At 40.7% G+C, this 17,990-nt stretch overlaps 2 protein-coding genes across 2 annotated transcripts; one reads left to right on the top strand and one right to left on the bottom strand.

Moving 5' to 3' along the window:
* Nucleotides 1-1,458: 1,458 nt before the first annotated feature.
* Nucleotides 1,459-7,041, bottom strand: rnf25 (ring finger protein 25). The gene is made up of 10 exons (XM_037791751.1): nt 6,796-7,041; nt 6,457-6,528; nt 5,158-5,254; nt 4,828-4,895; nt 4,656-4,725; nt 4,431-4,502; nt 4,034-4,180; nt 3,857-3,946; nt 3,603-3,740; nt 1,459-2,371 (listed from the first exon to the last, which is right to left on the bottom strand). Exons 1-10 carry the CDS (start codon nt 6,810-6,812, stop codon nt 1,688-1,690), a joined length of 1,455 nt encoding a protein of 484 aa, XP_037647679.1. The 5' UTR covers nt 6,813-7,041; the 3' UTR covers nt 1,459-1,687.
* Nucleotides 7,042-8,826: 1,785 nt separating this feature from the next.
* Nucleotides 8,827-16,521, top strand: anapc2 (anaphase promoting complex subunit 2). Its single transcript, XM_037793245.1, has 14 exons — nt 8,827-9,221; nt 10,077-10,329; nt 10,433-10,754; nt 10,987-11,119; nt 11,221-11,464; nt 11,670-11,789; nt 11,900-12,017; nt 12,246-12,424; nt 12,784-12,925; nt 13,349-13,424; nt 13,782-13,985; nt 14,441-14,573; nt 14,875-15,116; nt 15,228-16,521. The coding sequence occupies exons 1-14, from the start codon at nt 9,117-9,119 to the stop codon at nt 15,435-15,437; spliced, it is 2,481 nt and encodes an 826-aa protein (XP_037649173.1). The 5' UTR covers nt 8,827-9,116; the 3' UTR covers nt 15,438-16,521.
* Nucleotides 16,522-17,990: the final 1,469 nt, after the last annotated feature.

Here is a 17,990-nt window from a genome sequence, read left to right as displayed (position 1 = left end):
GATGAACAGACAAGCATAATTACCATTGAGCAGGGAAGGGCGGTGCGCTGACGGTCTGCAGGTACAGAGCAGGAGGGAAAGGAAGAGAGAAAGAGAGAGAGGAGTGCGGTGCGCAAATAGCAGACAAGATGAGTGACAGTCGGAAACGAAGCAGCATGTAAAATTATGGTATTCTGGAAATGATAAGGTTTAGTATAACTAAATTGAATAATTTCAGTTATATATGTGCACACATACTAATCATAGGTCAAAACAGCGCTAAATTTGGCTGAATTATAAAAGGCAGAAGTGGTAAAATGAAGAGCCGTTTTGGAGCCGAAAGAGCCGGCTCTTCTTGGTGAGCTGAGCCAAATGATCTGGCTCACTAAAAAGAGCCTGAATTCCCATCACTAATGGATATAAAAGAGACCGCCTCAGTAGTGGCTGGCTAGAAGGGAGACAGCAAACTGGGGGGACTCTCGCGAGATTGTCAATGCCTCGAATGGTTAAGGTTAGGATTGGTCGTCACTAGTGAGTCTCGCGTGAGTTGTTTGAAGCTCTAAGATGATCAGATCTTGCAATTTGCGGGCTCCCTTCTCGACACGACCGAACGCCTCCCTTTAAAACATCATCTTTTTATCCATCACCCTATTAAACACCATCCTTTTATCCATCATTCTTTTACTTCTATCCATCTACCTATTTAAAATTAGTTTACTTTATTTTCTCTTATTCTTTTTAATCTTGCCTTAATTTGATTTGCACCCTGACTGACAGCCAGCCACCCCCACCACACTCTACACAGTCACATGATATTGATCTGGCCCAGTTATGTTGGCTTTTTTAAAGTTTTATTTTTTTTATTTTATTTTTTTATTTATTATTATTTTTTTCTCTCCATTTTGTTTTATCCATATTTCATTTTATTTTTGTTATGAGTAAAAGGAATAAAAAAGGAATATATATATATATATATATATATATTATATATAAAGAATAATACCAAGAAAAGAAAGGGAAAAAAAAACAAAAAAACTCCTCAACTTATAATAATGATGATGAATTAACATGTAAGCAGCATTTTGATTTTGCAGCTAGCAAAGGTGGAACTGCTTTACCTGTTTCATGTACTGTTGGGTGGTTTCATTTACTGTGTAACAATGCATTGTATTTTATAAGCTCATTATAGCTTTTCAAATTTAGCATCTACAAAGTTACCAGTAACTATAGCTGTTAGATACAAATGTTCAATATTTCTCTGTTAATAATTGTAGTGGAAAAAAAAGGTATAAACTGGCCCCACCAGGCCCCAGTGCCCTATGTACCATGGGACTTTGTCCGGTGAATTGCTAACATTTCCTGCAAAATTGCTTCAAATTACAGCATCATTGACAATAAAGAGATATATTAAAGCTGCAACAGTCAGTGTAACTGAACCTTATTTATAAAAAGAAAAATACAGGAAATACTGCAACACACTGAGATCCACAGACAATTTAATTTGTAGTTCTTTCAAGTCATATTGCACCACAACAAAAAGCAACAACCATCTGTATCTGATATTAGTGTGTATGAAAGTGCATACCAGCAATGTACAGGAGGAAAGGATACTAGAGTAAATGTTGTTTCTGGTGCAGGGCTTTAATCTACGCAAACTGATAATGGAGGCACACATACACTTGTTCATTGGCCCTCCTGTTGCCCTTTGTCATAGCACCTCCTCTCTTCCCCTCTCTCTCTCCATCACCTTGTGTTGGAAGCCCCTGCCGTGACCCCGGCGGGGCCCCCCTCCTCTGCTGTACGGGTTATTGGGCCCTCCCCTGCTTCTCGAAGCTCGCCCATCCCAGTGGTAGCGTGCCGTCCCGGGGGCCCCGGTGTCTGGGACGTATCGGTGAGGACCCCTTCTCCTTCCACGGTGACCATGACCGCCTGCAGGGTCTGCAGCATCTTTTGGGCATTCAGTTTCCACAGCTGCCTGGCACACCAGCTGGTCGTCCGGAGACACCAGGGTCTCTTGTTGCTCTGTGTTGACACCCCTGCCTGTCTTAGACTGACATAATTCTACATTTACTTGCACCTGTTGGCCATGGTTACCCTGAGCTTTGGCTTTTATTGGTCCTTCAGTGCAGTCTGAGGACAGAGACAGTTTGTCCAGGTGCTCTGTGATGGGGGCGGCTCTCCGGTGTTGCGGTCGGGACCTGCCTCCTCTCCTCGGCCCCCTTGCCTGGTTCTGACGCCTATGGCCGTGGCCGCCTCTGCAGTGGGACAGTCCAGGAACAAACTGGTCCGCTCTGACGCCAGTTTCATAAGAGGAAACATTAGAAGCAGAGGGCACCGGGGGGCCAGGAGAGACATCTGTGTCAAGGTTTCCGTTTTCAGCAGCAGGTGGAGTCTGTGGGAGTTGACAGGTATCACTGTAAATGTTTTGTATAACATTATATAGGAACAGTGTTAATAAGTCAGCACTGGAGTTATATGAGTGATTCAAATGTCCAGGTTCCATCTGATATCTATCCAAGTCAGTGATATGAAATATGACACAGCTTTCTTTTCCCATTTAGAATTGTTAACCAACCAGGCTTTGTATTTGGGATTGTCAAGCCAGCCCTTCGAAAACTTGCATTTACCCATTGCGGCCATTGAGTCCAAACGTATCCTCATGCAACGGTCCGTATGATATCTTACAAAAAGTTATTCCTCATTTTCCTACGAATGTCCAGCAACATGTGACACGTGTCAATTCTCGCTCCAGTCTTTTCAAAATAAAACTACTTAGTTAGGTTTAGGAAAAGATCGTGGTTAGGGTTAAAATAACTGCAGAATTAGTGTAACGTAAGTATGGAAATTACGTGAGAACTATATTAACGTTGACTTCTGGTTTCACACGTGACATGAACTCCGGTCTCCTGGGTAAAAGTCTAGTGTTATTTGACCCAACCGTCCATCCATCCATCCCGACCTCCTCCCTACGCGGCGTTTATCACTCTTCATACTGGTTCACGATTACTCAACGTGGATTACATATGAATTTATTTTGTGGCATATATATAAATTACAGTGCATTACTTTTCATAGGTTTAGCTACGAACGGTGTATGAGAACAGCCTGTCAGTTCGCAGCCTTATTTGCAGAAAGGTGGACGACATTCCACTGTCAAACAGTGTAAGCTGACAGCTTCAGAAGCAGCTCTTTGCGTTCAGTCGCATGCCATAGCCTACTTCTTGCCTTGCTTTCAACAACATCAAGCTCACTCTGGCCTGCACTCTCTCACACAGTGGTAAACATTTTGGCTGCTCGAAACGCCATGAAAACACTCTGCTGCTTGTATGATCAATTTATTTTTAAAAATTCTGAATTTTATATTTTAGAAAACAAAATATGGGCAATAGTCTGGAAACAGAAATGTTTTTCTATACTGTCTTTTCTTTTTTCTGTACTTATCCAGACCTGGAAATTACTAAAATCAAATTCCATACTGCGTAGGAACCCTGATCTGAACACTTCAATCTAGATTTGTCAGATGCAATCAAAAGAAAAAAAATCATAGACAACTTTTACTTATACAGATGTCAGGTATGGTTTGCAGTCTAGATTTGACTATATCATTTCTGATTCATTCTTACCTCATTGGTATGGATGAAAAAGCGATTTGATTCCACCTCCGGGTCAATGATCCCACCTTTAGACCTCTGTCTTTCCAAAAGCTTCTGGAGTTCACACCACTTCTGTTGAAAATGGGAACCAATCGCTGCTTCGTCCAGCTGAGTGAAAAAAAACACAAAGCCTTTCTATGTTTATTCTTGACCTTGGAAACAGCTTCTAATGGACCTTGAGACAGCTTCTATTGGTAAAACTGTGCATTAGAAGATGAAGTTACCTCAGGCAGCTGGGGTGCAGGAGAGCACAGAAGCTGATCCACATCATATGTTAGAGGCTCTCTACACACCGGACACACCACAGTCAGCTCCTATGAGACGAGTCAGTGATGAAATAGCTTATAAAAGAAGGACACTGAAATACTTTTTTGACCAGAGCTCTTAAGCTGATATCTGACCTGATAGTCTGTTCTCTCTCTGGTCTTGTCCTCCTCCAACTCCTTCTCCCTCTGGCGGAGCTCCCTCTCTGAGTGGCTGGCGTAGCGGCCGAGGCAGTGGGAGTGGAAGTAGTGGTAGCAGTTTGTCTTGGAGAACGTCTCTCCTTCCTGAAGACAGCCGGACACAAAGAAGCATGAATGGTTTTGCAGATTTTAGGAACATTTCTGGAAACATCTACAGATAAGACACTGTTTAATCTTGCATTAGACTTTAATGTAAAACAAAAGTGAGAAAATGATACTAAAGCTTTCAGAGATTAAAAAGGCCGATAAAAAAACTGATTTCCAAAATGTTTCTCTTTGTTATAGAGGGACTAATGGGGCAGAAGACAATGGGACAGATGGGGAAACAGCGTACCTTAAAGCCATAGAGGCAAATGACACAGTTTCCATGAGGAATATTGCTTTCAGTCAGGATTTCTTTAGCTTTCTGGAGGTGAAAAAACAGAGTAGAACAGTTAGAAACATGAATTTAAGCAGCAGTACTGCTCATCATTACCTTAATGTATTAATTAACTAGATATCCACTGAAATCATACATTCTCTTAAATAATATATTTTTAAAAGCACTGTACATAGTGACCTCAATGAGCTGATACAACACAGGTGAACCCAGACAGGACTGAGCCTCCAACTGAAGACACTTTTGGACACTAAGAGAAAGGGGTTGCACATGATTACAGGGTTTTCCACAAAATATGAAAACATTTCCTGAGCAGAGTGAGTCTAATCAGTCCACAGCTTCAGCTCAATACCTGCTGATCTTGTCATCAGAGAGTCCCCGTGGGTTATGAATGGAGATGGCTGGAGAAGACGAGGGATACTAAGACAGGGAAGACAGAGTCAAACTTTTATTATTTGTTTATCAAGTGAGTTGAGCTTTAAAGTACAAGTATTCTCTGCAGTTGAATGAGAAAGTTGAATAAGAAAGGCCCCAGGATGAAGCTGATAAATTCTAAATCCTTTATGATACAAGTCATGAAGACAAAATGTTGGCACCATTGTATCAGTAAACCACATCACAACACAGAGACTGAGATATTGCAACCCAAACTGGGAGCAGGATAAGATCATGGAGAGCACACCTGCTGATCGAGGGTCAAAGTCAGGGTGAGTCGAACAAACTGGGAGACAGAGTCCTCTGCGGTGGACGGGTACAGGACCAGGCTCACCTCCCAGCCCCTGGAGGACACAACACACCAGAGGCTTTAAAAACAGAGACAGACACTGGAGCCAAAGGACACTGTGAGTCTTAAAAATCAGAAGTGTCATCAGATATCGATATATATTGCAAATTTCCCCCCTGTGGGACTAATTAAGGAATATCTTATCTTATCAACAAGGCTGACGCAACAACACAGCATGACACCGCCCCGACAGGCAACGCAAACCATTTGCTCCGTGCAGACACTCTGTGCCAAACTCTATTCAAAAATATGTGAATTTAATGCTTCCTTCCTCATGTGCAAAAACACGACATTACAGAAAATGTTTAAAGATCTTTAATCTACTACTACTATGATCTACTAATACATCTCTGTGAAAATACTCCACTGCAAGTAAAAGTCCTGCATTCAAGAAAGTATCAGCAAAATGTACTTAAAGTAGTTAAAGTAAGAGTACTCACTGTGCTGGTAAATGTTACCTTTCAGTGTTTTACCATTCTATATGATGTTTCTGGATTAATATTACTGCTGCATTTATTTATTCATTATTATCATTATTTTTTGTTCTTCTATTTTTATATATATATATGTATATATATATATATATATGTATGTGTGTGTGTGTGTGTATGTTTATATGTATATATATGTATTTTATTTTTTTTCTCTTCTTCTTCTTCTTCTTATTATTTCATGACTTATTTGCGGATACTCTCCCTGTGTTGTATTCTCGACAATTTGAATGTTATGTATCCATGATTGAGAATCAGTTAGGTCTTTTGTGGCCAGCTGTGACTGTCTGTGTGTATGTTGTTGTCAGGTATGATTGATTGATGTGTTGTGTCAGGGGTGAATGTTGTTTAGAAACACAAAAAGGAACTTTCCCTGCATAGTGACTGTTCTATTGATTATTGACAATTAATAAAAAGACCTTTGAAAGAATATCACTGCTGCATTAATGTGCATTTTAACTCCTATATAATCCTGATGGTTCTTTAAAAAGTCATAAAAACAGACTGTTTTCAGCTTTGTGACGATGCATGCTGCAGCTGATCCAAGAGGCTTTTTAAAGAGTTTATTTAGCTGAAGGAGGATTTTCTCAACACAGTTTATCACAAACATTCAACACATCTGGTTTTCACTGACATGTGGCAGAGTAGAAGTAGTTACTGTAAAGAAACCAAAGCTAATGAAGCAAAGATGTAATAGTTTTCTCACCCATCTTCTTCCCTGTTGACCAGCAGTTCATCCAGATAGATGGACTGCAGCACCTCGATCTCAGACAGCACACTGCGGAGAAAACACATGTATTGGTTAACCTGTAGGCTGCCTTTATGCTCTGTTGTATAATGACAGGTTAACGGTCACACACATCACGCTAGCGTTAGCATTGTTAGCTCACTGTGTTGCTAGTTAGCTACATCAGCTAGCAACCTGGTAACGTCACATTTAATCAGATTGTCCTCAGAGCACATTAACCTTCACTGAATAAACAATCTGTACATCAAATATCATGAGTATCATGAAATGTGTTCGGGGTTTAAAACGGAGACTCACTCGTACTCGGCTGCCATGGTGGTTGTTTCTGTTAGCTACTGAGCTAGCTAGTTAGTCACTACTAAACACTGATGAGGCTCTGAGCCTTCAAAACAAAAGTGTCCCGGCCGGCAAGAGATATGGAATTCAACACGCTAAAAGAAAAACCACGTAGCCACACAACAAGCTGTACCTATATTGCGTCTGCTACCAGCGTAACATCTCTATTCATGTAGGCAAAGGACGTATCTATACTGGTGAACTAATTTGAAGCTTTTATTTTGAATATTTACCGGAAGTATCAGCATACTGTTATGTTCCTGATTATGTCTGACTTGATGGTGTTCATCGCCCTCCAGTGGACACAGTGTGCATAACTACAACATATATGCTTTAGGGATAATAATAATAATAATAATAATAATAATAATAATAATACTAATAATGATAATAATAATAATAATAATAGTAATAATAATAATAATAATAATAATGATAATAATAATGATAATAATATTAATAAAATAATACAAATAATAATGATCATAACAATAATAATAACAGTAAAAATAATTATTATTATTATTATTATTATTATTATTATTATTATTATTATTATTATTATTATTATTATCATTATTATTATTATTATTATTATTATTATAACTAACTAAAATAAAATAATAATAATAATCCTAATAATTAAATTATCTCCATTATTCCTGGTGCCCTTAAGTAATTAATTAGAAGATTGTGTACTTTCTTAGAATATATCATGTTTAATATAAATATAATATATGAGTGTCTTAAATTATAGTGTAAATAGAAAACAGTAGTTAGTGAGTGAAATAAATGACAAATTCTAGCATCCGGTGGCCAGTGTGTAACTACATTTATTGTAAAACCTTTATTTTGTGTGTTAACCGGAAGTGTGACTACATTTAACGTGTCTAGCTTGGTGGTGGTGGAGTGACGTAGTTCCTCACTGTGGCCGCTAGAGGGCGTAAATAGTCCTGATTATAAATACACACAAATCACTGTCATGTCTGCTTAGACCAGGGGTCAGCATGCTTAGACCAGGGGTCTCTAAGCAACCTGCCGCTCTCGAGCCACATGAGGCTCTTTAGCTCCTCTCCAGTGGCTCCCTGTGGATTTATAAAAAAAATTCCGAAAATTAATAACTGTTCTTTTGTTTACATTTTCTCTATGGTACAACGGTACGACGGAGTATTAGGGCCACATTGAGGGAAAATAATAAATCTGAGATTTCGAGAATAAAGTCATAGGTTTACAAGAAAAAATATTTTTTTCTCGTAAAGTTACGACTTTTTTCTCGCAAAGTTGCGACTTTTTTCTCGTAATATTACGATTTTTTTTCTTGTAAAGTTAAAAAAAAATTCTCATAATATTATGACTTTTTTCTTGTAAAGTTATGACTTTATTCTCGTAACGTTACGATTTTTTTCTTGTAATATTACAAATTTTTTCTTGTCAAGTTACAATTTTTTTCTCATAATATTACGACTTTTTTCTCATAAAGTTATGACTTTATTCTCGCAATATTACGACTTCTTTTCTTGTAAAGTTACAATTTTTTCTCGTAATATTACAACTTTTTTGTCGTAAAGTTATGATTTTTTTCTCGTAATATTATGACTTTAGTCTTGTAAAGTTATAACTTTATTCTTGTAAAGTTACGACTTTTTTCTCACAAAGTTACGACTTTTTTCTCACAAAGTTACGACTTTTTTCTTGTAATATTACGTCTTTTTTTTTGTAAAGTTACGACTTTTTTTCTCGTAATATTATGACTTATTTTTCTTGTAAAGTTACGTTTTTTTTCTCGTAATATTGCGACTTTTTTTCTCGTAAAGTTATGACCACAAATTTGAATGTGTTGCAGTTCCTAAATATATATTTGAATGCAACCATCCATCATTAAAATTGAAACACACTCAGTTGTCAAGTTCACCAGTATTAGAGACAGACACAAAATCACTTCCTGTGAACCTTCAAAATAAAACGAGGCGAGGAACTGCAGTTGCCTAGTTACCGTGGAGGGGAGGTAGCGCACAGTTTGCCGGAAATTCATTAGTAGAAGAAGACGAAGAAGAAGAAAACCCGCGATACGAAAGCAACAACTATGAAACATTATTTCACATTAATAACAGAAGAGTTTCACTGAAATGAGCAAATATAGTTTTTGGACGTTAATAATAATACATCTGAGACATAATGCGTTGTTGTACATAGACGTGTGCGACGTTATAACACGACCAAACACACCCAAAGTTTAAATGTGGTACTCTCTCTAGCTAGTTCGCTGCTTCTGAAGAAAGTCAATGGAAATGGAGGAAATCGCGATGGAATCGGACTCAGCCGAGATGTCTGGATCCTTACCACAACAAGGGGTTTCTGATGCTTGGGAAAATGTCTCTGCAGCTCTGGTGAGTGGGCTTTATCACTGGACTCTTGTGGCCAAATGACACACGTTCAACATGGAAGTGAACCGAGTACGCCGAACCCCATTCACATATTTCAGGATTTAATGTTGTCTTGCTTGTAGCATTGTTTCATACCTTTGGGACATAATGTAGGACAAGTTAATCATTAGTAGGGGTGTTCGGCTAAATTCGGCATAAATGTTACTCTGTCTTCTTTATTTTTTTTTGCCTTGTCTTTGTCTTCCTGTTGCTGTTTTTAATATGTCTGTATAGTCTACATACAATAAGACAGTTACTCTGATTCAGGTCCAGGTCTGGAGTTAAAGTCAACCACTTTCAGGTGGCTCCATCACCTGGCAAACACACCTTGAGAAGTGTCCAGTGTATGAAATATCTTTGGCCTTTCATCTAATTTTTTGTCATTTTTTTATTTATTTATTTATTTGCACATATATAAAACTGCACAAAATCCAGTCAATGAAAAAAAACAGAAATGTGTCAGGAGAGGTCAAAAAGCCACAGGCTTATACAAAGGACCTCCCCCCAACCCCAGGAGAAAAAAAAACCCAATAACAAAAAAGGAAGAAAGATCTAAACTAACATAATCTTAAAAATACAACAAAAGTTAAACAACAACAAGAAGTACACAAAATGTGCAGAAAAACCTAAACAAACAGTGGAAAACAATCCAATAAAAACAATGGTTTACATACAAAAAACAGTACAGAAGAAAATAAAATATATTTAAACACATGAGATAAGCATGGACAGTTTAGTAGATTTATAGATATTAGATTGGATCCTACAGCCCTGCAGTGTCTGTGAGAACACATTACATATCTTGGTCTATTTTTCTAGATGTCTCCTCCTGGCTGCTCGGTGATGGAGCAGAGCCTCTCGGACTCTTTGGCCCTGCTGTGTAGTCAAGGTCTGGGCCGGCTGCTGGGCGGCTGGCTGCTGGAGACTTTGCAGATGCGTCTATCTTCCTCTGTGGTACCCGAGTTCTGGTCCGGACTCAAACAACCGGAGAATGAGCTGGAGGAGAGAGGCAGGGCCTGGGTTCTCCTCACCACCTTTCGGACTCTGTTAGGCCAACTGGAACCTTTTCTGGGCAAGTGGAAAAAAATATAATGAGCACTACTGATTACTGGATTTCATTGTTTATGCAAGGGGTTAGTGACATTATTCAAACATCTCCCTCTTCCTCCTCCTAGGTGGTTTGGAGAGGCTGGGGACGTGGCAGGACGAGGGTCGTGGTAATCTCTGTGGCCCGGGACCCGGGGGACTCCAGGAGCGGGCCTTCACCATCATCAGGGCCCTCCTCCTCTTCTCCCCCTCGCCTGTTCTCCAGGAGAGAGTGCTGGAGTTTTACAGCAGGACCTTCTCCGTCTATATGCACCAGGAGGGGCAGGCCGAGGACGGGGCCGAGGTTCCAGACGGCCCAGATCGAGGGGTCTGTCCGGGCTGTGCGGTCCCAACACAGCAGTGCTGGTGTAAGGAGGCCCTGGAGCAGCTGCAGGAGCTCAGCCACATACTGTGAGTGGACAAATAACACACTGCTGACCAATGCACACGCCCTTTAGCTATACGAGGTACTGAGAGACGGACTTACACATTGTTGGTTTGGGATGAGAAGAAGAAAAATACAGAATAACATCAGCCTTATACTTATACAACCCTTTTTCAACCAGATAGGACACAATGCATGTCATGTATGTGTTATGTGCTTCATATGAGGATGAATGGTTGATTTATTTTTACGTTGTAGTTCAAAACTGCAGCTGCTGGAGTGGGTGAGCTCCGAGGCCGTCACCTCTATCCTCCACAAGCTCATCGAGCAGCGAATGGAGCAGCACTGCAGGGGCGAATACGAACGCTCTTTCCTGCTGGAGTTCCAGGAGGTAAAACATCCACCATCAGTGAATGTTAACGTAAAGTCCGAACCCATCATTAGCTGTTGGCTATTAAGTGTTTCCATTTTGATTATGTTTTGTGTGAGCAGTGGCTGGAGCTGGTGCTGGGCTGGCTGAGCAAAGTGTTTGCAAGCGAGGCAGACAGAGACGGTCTGGTTCCTGCTCCCAGTGCTCCCAGCGCTCCCAGCGCTCCCAGCGCTCCCAGCGCTCCCAGCATCCAGGCCGGCCAGCCTGGCAGCTCCGTCCTGAAGCAGTGGAGATGTCACATGCACCAGTTCTTCTGCAGGATCTACGTCAACATGAGGATCGAGGAGCTCTTCAGTATAATCAGAGGTGAGAGAGAAAAATATTTTTAAAAAAAATACATCCCGGACTCATCTGAAATGAACCTGCTGGTGTGTGACCTCTGTCGACCTAAAATCAGGGAACTGTAGTTGAGTGAGGAACTAACTAACTTTTAAACACTACATTTAGATTCACAGGCGTGGGTTGCCTGACTTTTCTTGTGCTTATTTTGATGTTTCCTATCTCTCTTCAGATTTCCCAGAATCTAAAGCAGCCATTGAAGATCTGAAGTTCTGCCTGGAAAGAACCAACCAGAGACAGCAGCTCCTTACCTCGTTAAAATCTGCTTTTGAGAGTCGTCTGCTGCATCCAGGTGAGCTGGCGGCTGGAATGAAAGTATGGTACACTATTTGTTTAGTGATAACGCAGCAGAACATGAAGCTATTTTAATTATTCTGTGCTTGTTGTACCGTCCATTCTCAGGAGTTCACACATCTGACATCCTCACGGTTTACATCTCAGCCATCAAGGCCCTCAGAGAGCTCGACCCATCCATGGTCATCCTGCAGGTTGCCTGCCAACCAATCCGCAAGTACCTCAGGTGAAACATGATCTTTTTAATGTAAGTTTAAATTGTATATATATAGTGATATATGTTGTGGTCATTTCTATAATCCTGCTTGATATGAAATGAAACCGTTTCTGGCTGATATCGTTTGTCTTTGTGCTCTAGTTTGGTAACAAACTTAAAACAAGCAGATAAAATAAGGAGGCTACTTTTCCAATCACTACGGTTGAGTTTGGTTGAATCGTCTGTGGTGTGTTTAAGGACCCGCGAGGACACGGTGAGGCAGATCGTGGCCGGTCTGACTGGAGACGCTGAGGGCTGCACAGACTTGGCCTCCGAGCTGTCCAGAGGAGACCCGGTGACTCTGGAGATGCAGGACAGTGATGAAGAAGGCAACGACCCGGAGGACTGGACTCCAGACCCGACAGACGCCGTCCCCGGTCAGTAAACGCATCATTTGATCGATGAAAATATTTAATCGTGATTAATCGCAAATTAATCAGACATTTTTTTATCTGTTCAAAGACATATATCTGACTTGGCACCAGTGGATCATAGGATGCCAGTATCTTCACTGCAGCTTTAAAACTTAGCCTGCTACAAAATATATATTTTTTAATTTTACGCATTAATGCAAGTTGCGTTAATGTGTTAAAGAAATTAGTCGCGCTGAAACGAATTTGCGTTAACATGTTATTATTGCGTTAATTTTGACAGCCCTTGTTATTTCTGCTGTTTGTACTCGCTGTTCCCTGTTTGGTGTTGGATTTTTACTGAGAGTCAAATGCTTTTTTTTCAGATAAGATGGGCTCGAAACGTCGTTCGTCAGACATCATCAGCCTGCTGGTCAGTATCTACGGCAGTAAGGACATCTTCATAGATGAATACAGAGCCGTGCTGGCCGACAGACTGCTGCACCAACTCAACTACAACACCGCCAGGTACAACTGAACAAACACACTAACACTAAAGGGCCAGGTTTTTTTCTTCTTTGTATTCCCATATATATAATCAAATTTAGTACTGAAAAGAGTATATACCCACATACAAAGCAAAGTCCTCATCCCTACCAACCATCACAAAACAAAAGCAGCTAAAAAAAAAAGAAACATAGAGACAATGTGCTACAAAATGCTGCCGACGGTACCAGAGCGTTCACAAATATCTGAGTTTCCAAGTCCTAATGATGACTTGTATTTTATTTACAAGTTAGAAACGGGTAATTACTATAACTCCGATATGACACGATCATTTTGGATCATTTCAGGAGCTTTGGTGTATTTTGTGTCTGATTGTAGGCTGTGTCCAAAATGTCACCGTCTGCTGCTCTTTATAAAGTCCTGTCCTCTGTTTTGTGTTTGCAGGGAAATTCGTAACGTGGAGCTGCTGAAGCTCCGGTTTGGGGATTCTCACATGCATTACTGCGAGGTCATGCTGAAGGTAAACACTGCTATAGTCACTGTAGTCCCCGTTAAAGAGTCCAACGTGAAACATGCATACAACAAAGATAGTAATCATATCACATCCATACATGGTCAGCAGTAAACGGCTGTTAAATAATAATAACAACAGCAACGTTTTTTTTTTTTTTTTATCACGTTGGTATCGGAGCAGTACTTGGTATCAGCCGAAACCGCAAGTTCAGGTATCAGAATCGCTATTGGGACAGAAAAAATGGTTTCGGAACATGACCCAACGATTAATCTAAACAAAAGTAACTAGATTAATTGATAATGAAAATAATCATTTGTCAGCCACAGCCCACACACACATCCCTTCCTTCTGTCTCCTGTCCAGGACATGGCGGACTCTCGGAGGATCAACAGTAACATCCGCGAGGAGGAATCGAGGCTGAGCGAGGAGGAGCAGCTGCCGCTGTCCCTGTCGTCTATCATCCTGTCCTCCGAGTTCTGGCCTCCGCTGAAAGAGGAGAAGCTGGAGCTCCCTCCGCTCGTCTGCCAGGCCATGGAGGCCTACACACACCGCTACGAGAAACTCAAGGTGGAGTTCACCTTGCTGAATATTTTCCAAAGTGTATCATCACTTTTTAGTTGTGGTGTTTCTCAGAGTGGATGTATGAGCTACTTCTCCATAGTCAGTGTATAACCTAAAGTAGATGGAGTTTGGAGAAACAGACAGGAGTACCAGCACGGGAGCAAAGCAATGTACTGCTGTGGACGGGGGCAGTTAGTTTGTGTTGTTGTGTGACTTTTGTGTTTTAAAAGATTAGTTCGGATTCACCAAAGTCACACAAGAACACAAACAAACATACTGTCCTTGAACACACCATTACACAAACTTTCCTTTTTTTCCTTTTTTTCCTTGAGCTTATTTGCTTCTTTTTTTGACTCGTTTAGCAATCAGTACATCATTAATTGTATTTTTAGACACAACATACCCATCGCTGTGCTGGTCTGGATTGAAACTTGAACAGCAGTTTGTTTTCTGTTTTTCAGGCCATGAGGACGCTGAGCTGGAAGCCTCACCTGGGCTCAGTCACTCTGGACTTGGAGCTGGAGGACCGCACCCTCACCAACCTCACCGTCTCTCCCATCCACGCTGCCATCATCCTGCACTTCCAGGAAAAAAGTACAATTTTAAACTGATTTCATTTCTTGGTTTGTTTTTCCTCCATATTTAATGGATTTATTTTGTTTTGTCTGTGCACCAGAACTTTGGTAAATTAGGATCAGATGTTTTCCTTGAGGGCTCTTGTTGTCTTCTTGTGGAATAAACACTATAGCTACTAATTCTTAAACTTTGTTGAATTTACAAAACATATACCAGAAAACAGTATCATTTAAAATGTTTACATGCATTTATATACATTCCACCTCACTTCTATTCCAATTTTTGTCAACTTACTGGTTGCCTATTGGTCCTCTGTCAGGTACTTGGACGCTGGAGGAGCTGAGCGGGAAGCTGGGCGCCCCGAAGGAGCTGGTGCACAGGAAGCTGGCTCTGTGGCAGCAGCACGGCGTGCTGAGGGAGGAGGCGGGAGGCCGCTACTACGTGGTGGAGACGGGCTCGTCCAAAGAGAAGATGGAGAGAGGCGTGATGCTGATCGACAGTGACGAGGAGAGAGACTCCAACACTACCACCCAGTCTGAGCAGAGGGAGGAGAAGCTGCAGGTGCCCACGACGCGCACACACACACACACACACACACACACACACAGTGAACAAGATGAAACCTGGCTACCTAAAGAAGCATCTTAAAACACTCGTTCTCTGTCTCCGCAGTTGTTCTGGGCCTACATCCAGGCAATGCTGACCAACCTGGACAGCATGACGCTGGACCGCATCCACTCTATGCTCCGGATGTTCGTCGCCACAGGACCCGTCGTCACGGAGATGGATGTCAACGAGCTGGAGGCCTTCCTGCAGAGGAAGGTCAGGGAGCATCAGCTGATGGTCTCCGCAGGCGTTTACAGACTCCCCAAATCCAACTGATGAAAGAGGAGCACGAGAGTGAAACAAGGAGGACAAACTGCATCCAGGTGCTTTGTGGGTAATATAGGAAAATATTCTTCTCCTCAGCTTTTGGGAAGGAACACTACTAACATTGCTAATTGCAGCTATTAGTAAATTCCTGTTTGTTCTACAGACAGATCCTGTTTTTCAGATTAATTCTGAAATCAACCCACAAGTATCAGTTGCTGAAAGAAGGAGACATTCTTCACGGCAATCCAATAGAATTTCCACCAGCGTGTCAAACTGGATTTTCCTGTGATACAAAGGCAGCATAACTTTAACCTTTCCTCGGAAAGGTTTGGTTTTCAAAATAAAAAGCACTTCCACTCTCTTTAGCATCAGTTCAGACAGTGTTGATGCTGCAGCTGAAAGTGAAAGGGATAGTTGTGGTGTTTCTCAGTGGGGTTGTATGAGGTACTTATCCATAGTAGGTGTATTACTTACAGTAGATGACGGTCAGTGCGTCCCCAGCTTGGAGAAACAGACAGGAGCACCGACACCGGAGCAAAGCAATACAGTGCTGTGGACGGGTACAGCAGGAAAACTGTATTTTAGCCACCTAAAAAGAAAGGCCCGCCCTAAAAACATTGATATACGCTATATTAAGAATATTATCACAGCTCTATCTTGCCGTCAGATAGCCCTTCTCCTTTCCAACGGGGAACTGAAAGTGAAACATATCTATGCTCTCAATAAACCAGCAGGCTCAGATGACCAAAACAGTATAGATTTGTTTCACTTCAGGTTCAGTTCGCCATCGGAAAATATTCTAAATATAGGATACACTTAAACAATCAATTTTTTTTAGGTGAGCTTTTCTTTTAGGTGGCTAAAATACGTTTTTCTGCCGTACCCGTCCACAGCACTGTGTTGCTTTGCTCCGGTGTCAGTACTCCTGTCCTACGACCGTTATCTACTGTAAGTAATACACCTACTATGGATAAGTACCTCATACGCTTCAAAACACCCGAGCTATTACTTTAAGTTGTTGTGAGGTTTTATTGGTGTTGAACACTGATGTATAATACTGATGTATTATAATTATAAAAGCTCTTTTAATGTCTCCTGTGTGTTTGTCTGAACTGAATCAACCAGGGACACATTTTTACGTACAACTCATTATTTCATTTCACATTTCATTTCAGAAGCTTGTGACTAGTTTCCAGCAGTGAAGTTTAGCTGATCTACTGAGTCCACTGATTGTGGACATTTATCTGCAGTTTGAAACACAGAACACTTATTTCCTAAAGCACAGTTTCCCATAACTTTTTGCATTCTTTCTGCAACAATTGAATCTTTTAAAACTTGCAATATGAGCAACTTCTTAACAGTAGAGTATATAACTGAAATTTCCAACTGTACAAAGACCCCCTAAACCATTAGTTCAGCACCATTAGTTTTGGTCTCGGTGGGTAGCCATAGTTGGGATACAAGTGAAGTGTAGCGTCTTGGCTATTAATTCCCAGGTCAAGTCTAAGTCCTAAACTTTGTGTTTCAAGTCCTAAAACAAAGTGATTTTTCTGTCTTCTGGTCTGCAGTGCCAAACACGTTTCCCTCCTACTCGCACAATATGATCGGCAGCTGTCGGATTGATTCAAAGTATGTGCAGTGTGAGGAAAATGAAGAGTGGAATTGTTGGTAACATAATGCAAATCAAAGTGAAGTCACAAGCCGCTGATGATGACGACCGTAAGGCACTAGTTTATAGAATGAGTTGTTGTTAAGGCCCAACTGCAGTCCTGTTGGTGGTGCAGAGTACAGTAGAAGCATTCACGTCACACCCCCACACAGTTCAGTACCCGCTTTAACCAGCAGAGGATCACTTTCACTCAGGTTTGGTATATTTACTCACAATATTGTACTCAAGCATGAAATTGAGGTACTTGTACTTTACTTGGGTATGTCTTTTTATTCTGCTTTTTACTTCTACTCCACTACATTGTAGCAATGCAGCATTCTTACCTGTAATGGAGTATTTCTACACTGAGGTATTGCTAAATCTAAATACTTCCTCCACCACTGCTTTTAAGCTCAACACACTGTTTCAAATCATTAACAAGCTGAAGGAAAATGTTAGGAGTTTGGGACCCTATAGGACTCTGTAACAAATTTAGGCTATCATATATGAAAATGCTTTAAAAAAAAACCTCTTAAAAATGTGTGTATATTTTCATTTAAAATGCCTAAAGTAACTACACAAAATGAATCAGGACTTGCTCCTCAACCATAAGGCTTATATGCATATATTTGGTCACATTTGAAAGGTAAGAAGATAAGAAATTGTAGTATACTAAACTGTATTACCATGGAGATTACATTGGAGAAGCAATAAAGGAAAGGACAATTTTCATCCTCACCTAATATACAATCTTAATTTCAAAGGTAGTATCTCCATTAAAACCAAGATCCCATAGACAGTATACAACTGAATGTATTATATTACTCTTTACTACAACTGTAACTATAAATGTGTTTATTTATATATTTCCATATAACCATGTTGGACGTCGTCATGACGATTATCTGGTAATG

The sequence above is a fragment of the Sebastes umbrosus genome, chromosome 14 (genome assembly GCF_015220745.1).
Source record: "Sebastes umbrosus isolate fSebUmb1 chromosome 14, fSebUmb1.pri, whole genome shotgun sequence".
Taxonomy (NCBI): domain Eukaryota; kingdom Metazoa; phylum Chordata; class Actinopteri; order Perciformes; family Sebastidae; genus Sebastes; species Sebastes umbrosus.
Note: the sequence above shows the minus strand (reverse complement) of the source record. Positions and strands in the feature narration are given on the sequence as shown.